The sequence below is a fragment of the Manis pentadactyla genome, chromosome 2 (assembly GCF_030020395.1).
Source record: "Manis pentadactyla isolate mManPen7 chromosome 2, mManPen7.hap1, whole genome shotgun sequence".
NCBI lineage: Eukaryota > Metazoa > Chordata > Mammalia > Pholidota > Manidae > Manis > Manis pentadactyla.
The window spans coordinates 154,911,845-154,925,284 of record NC_080020.1 but is presented as its reverse complement, the minus strand read 5'-3'; the positions used below and the strand labels follow the sequence as shown (position 1 = coordinate 154,925,284).

Here is a 13,440-nt window from a genome sequence, read left to right as displayed (position 1 = left end):
AAAAATACTGGAAGAAAATAGAACACAGTATTTTTTTATGATCTTGGGGCGAGGAGGCCTTCCTTTTCAAGACAGAAAGATTCAAGTACAACAACTCCCTGTATTATCCATGTAACTTTACCATAAATTTAAATCTATTCTTAAACAAACTTTATTGAAAAAGTAAAAATAATTTCAGTTCACAGAAAGATACCATGCACAAAGGTTTAAAAAAGATGATCTACAGTCTTAGGAGGAAATATAGTGTCTGAAACATATATAAGCAGCAGCAATTTGTAAACCAATATAGTAAGAATAGTTACCCAATAGAAGGAATAGCAAGAGATAATTTACAATAAGAGAAACATAAAAGGCCAATAAAACATGTAAGAAGATTCTCAATTTCACTGGCAATCAGGGGAATGAAAATTAGAACCACATGATGATATTTTTCACTGAATAGATTTACTAAAACTTAAAAACAAAATGGAGAATACATAGTATTAATGAGAATATGAAGGAACAGGCATTTTCATGTCCACCTGGTGGTATTATTAATTAACACAGCTTTATTTTTGGAGGTCAAATTTTAAGTATACGTATTTTAGGACTGCCATCCCACTTCAAAGGACTTATCCTATAGAAATATTTGCATGGACTGCAAAGCTTATATTCTGGATGAATATCCAGAATAGCGGTGTGGGTGGGCACATGCTGGAGAATACTATGTAGCTGTGAAAAAGAATAAGGTTCATCACACACACACAAACTATAAACATATACATGCATGTATATGTATATATATGAAATGGAGAGAAACAAATACAAATAAGCAGGCTGGTTGGAGCAAATGAGAACTAGGGCTGGATGATGTGGGGTCTCAGAGGCCAGGTTTAGGCATGTAGACTTGGCTGTGCAGGTGAAGGGAAGTCGGCAAGGCAGTGACGTGATAATCACAGGTATCCACACAACAGACAGATTTTGAGAGAGAAGGAAGGGACAGAATGCCACTGCTGCCATCCAGGTGAGAGGTGGTAAAATCTGGGAGTGGGTGGGAAGGAGGAGACTGATTTAAAGTAACCCAAATAAAGCACCTGTTCTCATGGAGCTGACATGGAGAAGCAACCATAAATAGGAATTTAGGATTCAAAAGGCAAAAAGGAAAGAGTTTAGGGATGAACTAAGGAGGTGAGCATGGGAGAAACCTCCAGGACTGTGGTTTCTAATTTGTGCAGTGGAATGTGTTAGCTGTTCAGGGCTGAGCAGGGAGCCTGGAGGCAGAGGTCAGCCTCTTCAGATCAAACGCAAAGAAGTCCCAGGGGTTTGGGCTTAATGGTGATGGTGCCCACTGAGGCACTCACTGCTCTGGTACTCACACCTGAACGTCTCAGACAAAGCTTCCAGAAGCCCAGTTCTTGCAAATACAGAACAAAACTTCCCTTTCAGGATTGTGGACAGGCCTCCTCTCTTTCAGCCAGATTCACAGGAAAGAAACTGAGCTCCCCATCTCAGAACTGCAGTTGACTCAAAATGATCGAACCTGGTGGAAACCTGGGAATTTGAGTCTGAACCCCAAGCCTACTCCTGGAAGCCACCCCTGAGGAGGGAGTTGCAGTGGAGTGGCCCCATGCCTGCAATGCGGGGGTCTTCCTGAAGAGGGCCCCAGGACAGGCCTGGTGGCAAGGGGGTCATCCTAGGTGGGAGAAGCTGCAAACGGGTAGGCTGGAGAGAAGAGGAGATGGGGAGGAAGTGAACAGCTCGGGGAACACAAAGAATTCCCTTGGCTGAGGCTCTGGCTGCAGCCTGAAGTGGGAGAAGGAAGGAAGGAGCTGAGACAAGCCAGGTCTGGTCACCCCCTGGGCTGATTTGTTTTTTCACCTTGTTCATTCATTCAAAAAGAATTCATAAAGAGCCAACAGCATGTCAGGCACTGTTCTAGATGTGGGGTGATATGGCAGTGACCCCAGTAAGGGTCACTCTCCTGGAGGTAACATGGGGGAGAGACGGCCATAAACAAGGAACTAACAGCAAGGTAATTTCTGACAGAGATCAGTGCTGTGCAGAAAAAGGAACCAAATGATGAACTGAGAGTTTGGGAGAGCGACTGGGAGAGGGGTGGTTAGGGGACACGATGCAGCTGAGGTCTGACCGACGAGAAGGAATCCTCAACCAGGGACTGAGGGGGAAGGCAGAGAGGAGGGCTGGAAGCTGCTGTCAGAGCTAACTGTGCAAGGCAATTGTACTGCTAGTAAAACTATGGTAAGAAAATTAAGGCGTTTTTCTGCTTGTATTGAACTCATTAGTGACTTGTATTTTTAGTTCTTTCTCCAGGATTTTAGTGATCTGGTGGGAGGGAGAGGTTTGCTGGGACTCCTGGGCCATGATTCTGCATCCCATCCCACCCTGTCACAGGGCCCAGAAGAGTGTCAGAGGGAGGAGGCAGAGGGGGAAGAGCACCCACCTGTTCTGGGGAGTCACATCCAGGAAAAACTGCACAAGCGCCAGTCGGTTGTGGTGGTGATCTGACACCCAGCTCAGGCTGTGGCACGACTGACAGAGCTGCAGGGACATAAGCACCCACCTGGGCTGCAGGAAGCGCCAGCCTCCACCCTGACCTCTCCGCCAGCCCACTTGAGGAAGCCCTTGGAGGGTAAGAGGGACAGGAGGAAGTGTTCCCTGGGCCAACCCCATCAAGGGCTCTCTAGGGACAACTTCAGTCCCTGGTGACAAGGCCATGTGGGGAGCCCTCAGGACCTTACAGATGAGGCTAGGGCCTTTGGCTTTGGCTCAGGGGTTCATAGTACCTTCACCGGCCATTCCTGGGTGTCATCAAGGAGCAGAAACAGGAGCTGCTGGAGGTTGGTCTTGGGCAGCAGTCAGAGCCCCACGTCCAGGTTGGCTCAGCAGAGCAGTTCAATCAGGCCCAAGAGGTTCCCACTGATGTAGGCCCCTGGCTGGTCCAGAGCACCCAGTGTCAGGACCTGGAGAGGAGAAAGAACACTGGGGCAGGAGCAGCCTCCCTGGGCGACAGGTCAAGGCAGCAGGGGATGGCACTGGGCCCCCGTGGCCATGCTCGAGAGGTGCTAAGAAAAATAAGCAGCAAGACCTGGAGTCCGGGCCCCCCTAGGGTCTTTGGGTGGCAGGCTCAGGTGTGTAGGGGGTGAGGTTTCCATGGCATCAGTCCTGGCAGGCAGCACAGTGTCCGCAATGGAGCAGAGCACTGTAGGTGCTCAATGGTATATAAGTGGCTGAGTAGGTCTGATGGGTGTTTGACTCACCTTGTAGATGTAGTTCAGGCTGATGTCCAAGGCGGTTTCTAAGGGGGTGTTCTGCTGCTCACTCCAGCTCAGGCTAGCATCACTCTAAAGCTCCCTAAGGTAAGAGGAAAACAAAGGGAAGGAAACAGGATGAGGTGGGCACAGGGGAGAACTGAGGCAGAGGGAGATGGGCACTTGCTCAAGAACAGAGAGGCCATGGATGACCCATTCAGCCTGGGACACAGGCCCTGTGTGTGCTGGTCATCTATTGCTGCGTGACAAATCACCCCAACATGTAGAGGCTTAAAAACAACAACTGTTTATTATCTCACTCAGTTTCTGAGGGTCAAGAATCCAGGAGCAGTTTAGCTGGGTGCTTCTGGCTTAGGGTCTCTTGGGAGACTGCCCCCAAGATGTTGGGGGAGAGGCTGCCACCATCCATCTTCCCTGGAGGAGCTGATCCAAGTCCGTTCACTGGGTCATCAGCAGGCTTCAGCTCTCCGCCAAGTGGGCCTCTCCACACGTGCTTCAACATGGCAGCTGGCTTCCCCCAGGGTGAGTGACCCAAGGGAGAACACGCGAGACAGAAGCTGAACTTGTTATAACCTGTTCTTGGAAGTGACATCCCATCACTTCTGCTGATTTCTACTGGCCACACAGGCCAGCCTGACTCAGCACAGGAGAGGGATGCACGAGGGGGTGAATACAGGTGATGAGGACCCCTGGGGGCCTCAGGGGCTGCCTCCCCAGCGCTGCCCTTTGGGTCAGGCCTCCAGCTTTAGTTTTCAGGGAATCGGAAACCAGAAAATCATATTCTATTGCCCAGAAGAGTCTTACTCAAAAGAGTTCTGTGTCCATATGGGTATGCCAACTCTTCACACGCACTGAAAAATATACTACGCTGTAGCTTACGTTAGGGTTAATTTCCAAAGTCAGAAAGAAAGATGAAAATCAGATGATTAGAGTACAAATGATCCTTGAAAACCCTTCCAAAGACATCACACTGACATGCTGCCTACCACCAAGCCCAGCACGGCCAGTTTCCTCTAGTGAGGAAACAGATCTGGTATTGAGCCCAGGTGAAGTTAAGAGGCCATGATCATATGAAATTTTTAAAAAGCCTGCTTTAAAAGACCAAAGTCACACTCAGAGTGCAAGATCCTGCCAGAGAGAGAGGCATCAGTGGATAGCAGAGCCCCAGAGCACTTCCCACACAATGAACATGCTCACTGGGTAAAAGCTGAGCAAGACCTCTCTCTCTCTCTCTCAGGCCAAATGTATATCGTTGACTTCAAATGAATGAGGTGAGTTTATGCCAAGGCCCCTTTGCTGCCTCATCCACTTCTCTGTTCTTATTGACTAGCTTGGAGTTCCTAGTAACAGTGGGCTCTCTCTAAACGAAGATATCGACAATGCTGTTGACAGGGACAATGTGGCTACCCACAACTGGCAAGGGAAGAGCGCAGTTCCTGCATCCAGTGGAAAGCCTCTGTGACTCTTTACTTCTCGGCACTGGTGCTGCTCCTCAGAGGGGCAGGAGAAGAAATCCATCTCTAGGTACCTGGTGCCAACAAACCAAAGTTGGTAGGGCCCAGAAGGCAGCTAGGACTGGGCTCGGCCATTCTTCTAGATTTTAGCATTTATCAGGGCCAGAGAATGGGTGAGGCTGGTGTTTGCACATGTGGGCACACACTGGGCCAGTGTCAGTATGAGGGGAAGTCCTGCTCTGTGCCAGCCCATCAGTGCGCACAGGGCATGCGAGCATGGGTGGGAATGCTTTCAGATTTCCCAAAGGTGGGAGCGGCCAGAGTCGACTTCGCGACTCTGCTGAAGAGGAACGGACTCCAGACGGGTTGGCGCTGTACGAGGGAGGAGTGTAGAAAACGTGAGAGGCTGATGCATCTTCTCCTAGCTGGGAGGGGAAGTGTGCCTGGACTAGAGCCCTCTCCTCCCTGGGGGGAAGGCAACCTTCCCCAGTAGAGAGGGCAGATAGCCTCCTGGCTGTGCTCCAGCACTGCCCTGGGCTGGCTCTCCTTGGGAACAGCAGGCAATATAACGGGGTCCTCTATTCCCTGCCTTCTGCAGGAACCATTCTGCTGCTGTGGGTCTGCTCCCCTGGGGTGCACCATTAGCCAATCCCCAGACCTCCACTGCTGCTCCCAGCAGGAGGCTATGGAGCACACGGACTCACAGCCTAACCAGCCCACCCCGCCTCCTGGACTCAGCAGGTTAAGAGGGGGACGAAGGTCCTGCCAGAAGACTCCCTGAGCAAGCAGCTTTGCCTGCCCAGCCCTGCCCCGGAGCTCTGGCCCTGCTGGCTGCGTTAAGGCTCGCAGCCCGTGGCCAACATCCAGGAGCTGGAGTCTGGGACGTCTGTACAGTGCCCTGCCACTCTTACAGGCAGACAGTGAGAGAGCATATGGGTGCTGCCACCTCCCTAACCAAGAGCCCTTCTGAAGGGCCCAGAGGTCAGTGGTCCCACCATGCAGGCTGAGTAGGGTGCTGTCCCCAGGCCTGTATGCTAAACTGAGGCAGGCCTGTTATTTCGGCTTTATGGGCCAAAGTCATTACAATAAAGAGGAATCAATGCTAAGCTAATGGAAAGGGAGAGAAGGCGTTTTTACCTGGATCGAATTACACTGTCCCAAGATGGTCAGTTACCAACCAGCCCCACACTTGGCAAGCCTTCCTTTCAATGGATTAATGACTTTATTTACCCATTTGGCCTCTGCGCCAGGCTACCCTTTCAAGAACCAAGTGGTACAGGCTTCCAGCAGCAGGCACCAGCGGCGGGACGCTGGTCTTCAGGTACCAGTGCTGTGTATCTGAGCAGGGCTCTTCAGCTGGGTCTTGTGGTCAGGGAGCAGCCCTGGAAGATCAGTCACCATTACCTAAGGACCTTCCCTCCCTTCCCAGGTGGGACTGCGGGCACCTGGCGAAAGGTATGCACGTCACTGGGGGCACCTGCCCTCTGAGGCACTGGAGCTCTTGCTTCCAGGGCTCATTCTGATTCCTCTTCTTCTGCCCTTTCGCCCCCAGACATTCCCAATTTCTTCCTCCCCAGCCTCTTCCCTGGGCATTGGGCTACTTTATCTGCAACAAGGTGGACATCTGACTATCTGAACAGTCCTGAGGCAGAAGGGCTCCATCTTTCTGAAGGGAAACTTTGGAGCATCTGACAAGATGGTGGTGGGTGTAGGGAAACTGAGATGAGGAGCAAATGGTGAGAGACCCCCCCTTCTCACAGCAGTGAGAGAGACAGCCAAGCTGTGGGGCCACATGCAGACATCCCAGCTCCTCAAGTCCAGCATGGGCCATTACAAGGCTTTTAGGTGCCCTGGAGGAGCCCCAAAGTATCTGTTCTGCCAGGGAAGCCCTGGAGGGGACATCCCTGGAAGTCAACAGAGAAGTGCCTGACACGGAGCCATCTGGCATGGGTGTGGCCCACGTCTCCATGATGGATGCTATACCCTTGGTTGAGGAGATGTCAGAACCTTTGTGGTGCTTCCTGAATATTCCAGAGGAGTTGTCTTCCAAGCCCATGACTCCCAGAGCTTCCCCAAGCAGAGCAACCCAGGAGGACCACCTAAGCACCCCTGCTCCCGCACAGTGTGGGAAGGTCATTGCAGGGGTCTCAGGGCATGTTTGATTGCTTCTCAAAATGAGGCTGTATTCTGACAGAACCCCCCACCCCACCCCTCCAAGTGGCTTTGCAGGTGGCCACAGCCTGCTCTTAAAAAGCGCAATAGGGAAATCATAACTGCAGCCAGAGGCCAGATCCTCTGGGCCAGTTCTGAATACTCCACAGGGAAACGGTGCCAACAGCCAGCCCAAGATGTGGGGCCCAGGGAAAGAGGCAGGGGCATCCAAACAGCACATCTGGGAAGCACTCTCAGCCTTGTCCTGGGACAACACGGTTTTGTCTTCCTCCTACCCAGGGCTAACTGTGCCTGATAAAGCTGGAAGTCTCCAAGCTAAGGTTTGTGTTCCCATGTATTTGAGATGACATGTTTAAATGGCCACAGTTTAATGCCCATCTGTTCCACGGCCTCCAGAGATGTGGATCTGTCCTGAAGCCCAAGGGGCCAGAAGCCATCCAATCCTGGGGGAAGGGGGAAGATGGCTTTTTGCAGAGTGCAGAGTGAACTGGGAGGTTATAAGCCTGCAGTGCCATCGCCCACTTTCCAGGTGGACACTGGGTGCAAATCACAATAATTAGAAGTGGCTCTTCAGAACCCTATAGGACCCCAGAAACCTCCCTCACCCCACTCCACTGATGTGAATTTGTTTTTCTGAGTGTAATTCTTTCCCCAACTCTTCCTAGAAGGTGGTGTGTTTGAAGCTCTGTGTTGGGGCAGAGGCAAGCGGCTTATTACACCAGATATGGAACTCTGAAAGGAGGCGGGGGCAGGAGCGGCAGGCTGGCACATGCACAGGGTATTTATAGCAGAGTGAGTGTGGCTTGGTCTGGTTTGGTTTGGCAGTCAATTACTAAACACAGTTGTGGAACAGGTTCCTAAGAAAGCTTTGGCCTTCCGCGCAGAGGAATATCTGCCCATCCCAGCAAGGGAAGGTGTCCCAGCACCTCCTGGGGTTGTTGGCAGGAGGCGGAGGGGGCAATGAGCCCGTATAACGACCCGTCCAGGGCTCTTAACACTCTATTATATCTCAAACTAACTTCTCAAAGAATTCTCAAGAAAGAGTTTGGATGTGCTGTAATTTGTGGAACAAGCTTATGATATGTGACACTTTTACAACTCAGATCTAGTTGCCATCCACCCAGCAAGAGTCATTTATGTACTGCATGGCTCTGTTCCTCCAGCATTATCATCCCCCTGTGCCCCAATCCTACACCAGCCCAATGCACAAGGAGGGTACCCACAGAACAAAATTGAGCATTGTGGAAATTACATGTAAAACTGTGCTTTGTTGGCCATGAGTCCATATTAAGTAATGGGCCAAAAGAGGTGTGGAATTAGACCAAAGCGACTGGGACATGTCCTGGAAGAGGAGGGGCAGTGAGAGCTCTGAGTCAGGAAGCGGCAGGAAGAGATGTCAGCCAAAGCAGCAAGACTCCTTGCGCGCGCACCCGCCCCCCCCCTCACACGCCTCCTGGTGTGGTATTTACAGTCACAGGTACTTGTGTGGTTTTCTGTAATTCTCTCGGACCACTTTACTGTGTGAGCTAGAGCCTGAGTTTAATGACTTTCTCTTTTAACTTTAAAAAATGCATGTAACTTTATATAATAATAGAGGAAATCTTACCATTTTCTAACTTATAAATGCTCATTGAACTGAGGATGCATATAATAAATGATGACGAAATCAACAGCTCTGCACAATAAATGGCCAGTTGCGTTACATCTATAGAATAGGAAACACTTTAAATTTGTATTTCCTAGCATGAATATACATGCTTAGAAGTATCTTTCTTTCTGTAATGTTTTGCTTTTCAGCATTTTTATGCAATGTAATTGGTGTGGAAAACCTGCGCAAATTTATTGGAGACAATTTGAATTGTTTGGACTGAGTTCAGGAAGGGGAAGTACTCACCTCCCTGCTGTGCTGACAGGGCCCCACATGGTACACAGCAGGGCTGAGGGCTCCCAGGCTATAAAAGGCCTCTGTGACCTCTTGCAGTGAGGGGCACCACATACACATGGCTTCACCTGTCAGGCCAAAGGAGGGCAGAGGTTTAGAGCAGCCAGAGGAGGAAAGGACACACTATTCCCGCAGGGGTGTTGGACGTGACAACCCTGGCCTAAGGGGACCACTTTCTGCATTCTCTGGTCCCACAGGAGTGCAGCCAGTGGTTTTCAGACACTGGAGGTTTGGGAACCTGGAAATTCATGCTCCAGTCTTCAAGCTATGGCCACCTTGAAATGCGAGGGCCCAGGGGTGATGGGAGCCCTGATTATATCAGGCAGCTATCAGGACACCGAGCTGTCCCAAAGCGGACCCAGGTAAAGAGTCCTGAAACAGAGGCCTCAAAACTACAAGACTCAGAAGACATGCGTCTCAGCACCTGCAGGCTCTCTGCCGCTAAGGGCTGAGGTCAGCTCTGAGCCTGCTGCTGACGCGACGTTACCCTTGCTACATCTGGGTGTTCCCAGGTCCACTGTTCCTGCTGGGCACTCCTTGCAGCCAGGGAGGTGTCTTCTCAGGAGGCCAAGCTACTATTCTGTCTCTCAACTAGTTTAGCAAAACATGAACAATAATCTGACCACATCAACAAAGAGGGAAAACTTTATGTACTCAGGGCCTTTTCTTCTGTCAGACTACTTAAGGACATTTTCAGAACTCAGAAAATGGAAAAATAAAAAACAATAAGGCTGAACATATTTCCCAGAGTTGGCGGCAACAATATCTCCTCCCATCCCACAAGCTCTTGGGCATCAAGAGACAGAGTCCAGGTCTCCACCCTATCATTCCTCTCCATTATCTTATTTATTGATGTACTTGCTTCTGGTCTGTCTTTCCCTTCTAGAATGAAAATTCCTTGGGGGCTGGGGCCATGTCTGTGCTGCTCATCCTGCACACCCAGTGCCTGGAGGAGTGAATGCATGAATGAGTGGCAGGAATCCCAAATAAACCTAAGTATACAGACTAAGAGGGAAATTGGAAACAAGTCACAAGATAAGCTTGTAGGGTACAGAACACATGTGGAATTCGACAACAGGTGAGGCATCAGAATCAAGAACTTGGAACTGGGCGAGGGGCATGTTAACAGCACAATTTAAACCTTCTCTGTTCCCTTTTAAATGTTCACCTCAATGGATCCCACCATGGGCAGGAACCATACTAGGCACTAAAGATAAAAAGGTGATCCAGTGGTGACCTTGTTCTCAGGTAGCTCACAGTCAAGGAGGAAGATGAGCCAGGCAGACAAATAACTAAAAGGTTGTGTTTAAGACCAAAGGAGGTAAAAAATGCAGAGCTTGCTCAGAGGAGGGGGAATTAATTGGGGGAGAGGGAAGGCAAGGACCACAGCACAGGTAATGGGAAAAGCAGCACATGCCGGGCAAAGGGTCAGAAATGACAGGCAGAGAGGCATGAATGAGCATGGCATGTCCAGTGACCCCAGGCAAGAAATACAGCATCCTAAACTCACTGAGAAGTCTGACCAACAGCCTGGTATGGCTGCAGTCAACAGATGGTGGCATGGCAGGCAGAGGGTCTCTGAATCCTGGCCAAGGACATTTCTTCAGCCGGCATCAAGTGTCTCTCTCTTTGGAAATGTATACAGGTCGGGGCTCACCCAACAAGTAATTAGGTAATTAGACTCTTGGAGGAGGAAAAACTGTTTTTTTCCTCTCGGGCAACCTAACAAGTAAGAGCACAGTAATGATACCCCTTGCCCACTCCACAAATGAGCTGGGAAGAATGCAGTCTTCCAGAAGAAAAACAGTGAGATTCCACTGAGAGACAGCTGTTTATCAGGGCCCTTGGGGGGACTGTATGCAGACATGCATGCATGTGTGGGTGGGTCGATGAACTTTCCAGGGAGGGGAAGACATGTGTGGAAAGAGAATCAACCTAGGGTGAGGCCCTGGAAGGCCCAGCTGGGCGGGAACATCCTGCCAGCAGAGTAGGACCCCAAAGGGTGCTGCATGCAACCACCCCTCACTCCCACCTTGACCCACAAAGGTGCATCTGCTGCTTTAAAACTCTGTGAGAGTGGCAGAGCAGATCCTGCCAGCTTCAAGTGCCCTTTGTGGCCTTTTCCTGCTCCTATCCCGTCATTTCTCTTCACCACACCCTGACCCAGGCTGATGTGTAAGAAGCTGTTTCAGAAGAGGGGCCTGGGATGCTACGAGATACATCAGTCCCTATTAGCAGCTCTGGAAGTTGGTTAAGTGACAACAGGCACTCGGGAGCCCATAATTAACGCTGTCCAGAAGAAGGCCATGTGCTCAGATTTTCCTGAGTGCTGTAGGTACCAAATGAGGATTTTCTAGAGAGCTGACCCAAGAGTGCTCAGACACACGGCTGCCAGCTCCATCTCCCTCACTCAGTTTCTCCATGCCCACGCCCCCACCCCATCCTGGCACAGTCATTTGAGGCAATTCCCCAGGGCAGCACTGGGCCCTGGGCCTTTTTAGATGCCAGAGTGAGTAGCCCTGAGAATCTGGGCTCTGTTAGAGGCTGTGAGTCTGAAAACGTCCCTGTTGGTGGGGATGCTGGAACTGAATGGATGCTTTCGGGAAGAAAAGCATCAGGACCAAAATAAAAGTGACTTTTCCATCTGTGCCTCAGAATCTGTTGCTTCATGTAACGCCACCCTTCTGGCACCATCTACAGGAAATGGGAAAGCCACATGCATTCCCAAGGACCTCCTGCTGCCCCAGGCCTGTCATCCCTTTTACTCACCCGCCAAGTCCCACCCTGGCCTTAGGGTAAGAGGACTGGGAGCAGTGTCCACAGGACTCTGTTCTTGTTCTACCCCCTCAACACCCCCCAAAAAAGTCACTATCAAGCATTCAGGCTGTCAGCCTTGGGAGGGCCCAGCAGCGCCATCTGCTTGGGCCCTGGTTCTCTGACAGTGTCTGGGAACCACACAGGGCCACAGGAGGGGTGTTCCCAATCGGCCTTGGTGGGTGGTGCTGGTTCCTTAAGGAAATCAAACTACCAGCCCATCAGACTGAGCCCTGGGGGCTCATGACATTTAGGGGAGGCTTAAAATCTTACTGTTTCTTATCTTACTGACTCTGATTAGTCAAATTCCCTCAGCACTTTTGTACTTAAACTTGGTTTAATATTGCTGGCTTTAGTCAACTGGCTTTAGCTTTAGTTATTTAAAATTTGTATTTGCAGAACAAATAGTGACTGAACACCAGGCACTGTTCTAAATGCTGTGGGTCCAGCAGTGAACAAAAGAGACTGAAGTCCTGGTCTTATGGAGATAACCGTTTAGAGTAGAAATAAACAAAGCACAGAATACTAATCTACTGGACAGCATGATACCAGGTGGTATAAACAGCATGGAAGAAAGGTGGTGGGGAGAGGGTGGACAATGTCACCGACAGAAGGAAGAACCCTGTGGAGCTCTGGGGTCAGGGTGGCCCCTTGTTTTAGGTCCAGCAAGGCCCAGGTTGGGGAGATAAAGACAGCAGAGGGGTGGAGGCGGCTGGGGAGAGGGACAGGAGACCCGCCCAACCCGCCTGCCTTGCAGACTGGGGAAAAGACAAGGCAAAGGGAAGCAACTGGTCTTATGACAAGGGACTGATACATCAAAGGGATTCATGTATATGGGGAAAATACAAAATCTTACCACATCCACATTTTAAAAGCACGTACCTCATTGCTCCAATGATAGTGTGAGCAAGACAGCTGGTGCTCTCCACACACTGGTGCTGCCTCTCCCTCAGAGAGGAGTGTCCAGCGGCACCTCTATGAGTTCTGACCCACTCACTGTTCTTGGCCTTTCATCCCCACCTCCTGCTCTCCCCACATTCTTTTTTTTTTTTTTTTTTTTAAATAATTATTTTTTATTGAAGGGTAGTTGACGCACAGTATTACATTACATTAGTTTCAAGTGTACAACACAGTGGTAGAACATTTATATACATAATTCTAGGTTCCAGCTATCACCCTACCAAGCTGTTACAATATCTTGACTATATTCCTTATGCTATACATTACATCCCGGTTACTTATTTATTTTACCATTGGAAGTCTGTCCATTTTTTTTTTTTTTTTTGTGAGGGCATCTCTCATATTTATTGATCAAATGGTTGTTAACGACAATAAAATTCTGTATAGGGGAGTCAATGCTCAATGCACAATCATTAATCCAACCCAAGCCTAATTTTCGTCAGTCTCCAATCTTCTGAGGCATAACAAACAAGTTCTTACATGGAGAAAAAATTCTTACATAATGAATAAGTTACATAGTGAACAGTACAAGGGCAGTCATCACAAAAACTTTCGGTTTTGCTCATGCATTATGAACTCTAAACAGTCAGTTCAAATATGAATACTCATTTGGTTTTTATACTTGATTTATATGTGGATACCACATTTCTCTCTTTATTATTATTATTTTTAATAAAATGCTGAAGTGGTAGGTAGATACAAGATAAAGGTAGAAAACATAGTTTAGTGTTGTAAGAGAGCAAATGTAGATGATCAGGTGTGTGCCTGTAGACTATGTGTTAATCCAAGCTAGACAAGGGCAATAAAACATCCACGTATGCAGAAGATT

At 49.4% G+C, this 13,440-nt stretch overlaps 1 protein-coding gene across 1 annotated transcript in view; it reads right to left on the bottom strand.

Moving 5' to 3' along the window:
• FAM178B (family with sequence similarity 178 member B) overlaps positions 1-13,440 on the bottom strand; it is an 80,967-nt gene that overhangs the window by 32,954 nt on the left and 34,573 nt on the right. Inside the window, 4 exon segments of the mRNA XM_036888404.2 lie at positions 2,437-2,538; positions 2,784-2,960; positions 3,258-3,341; positions 8,790-8,905. Coding sequence (XP_036744299.2) covers positions 2,437-2,538; positions 2,784-2,960; positions 3,258-3,341; positions 8,790-8,905 — 479 coding nt within the window.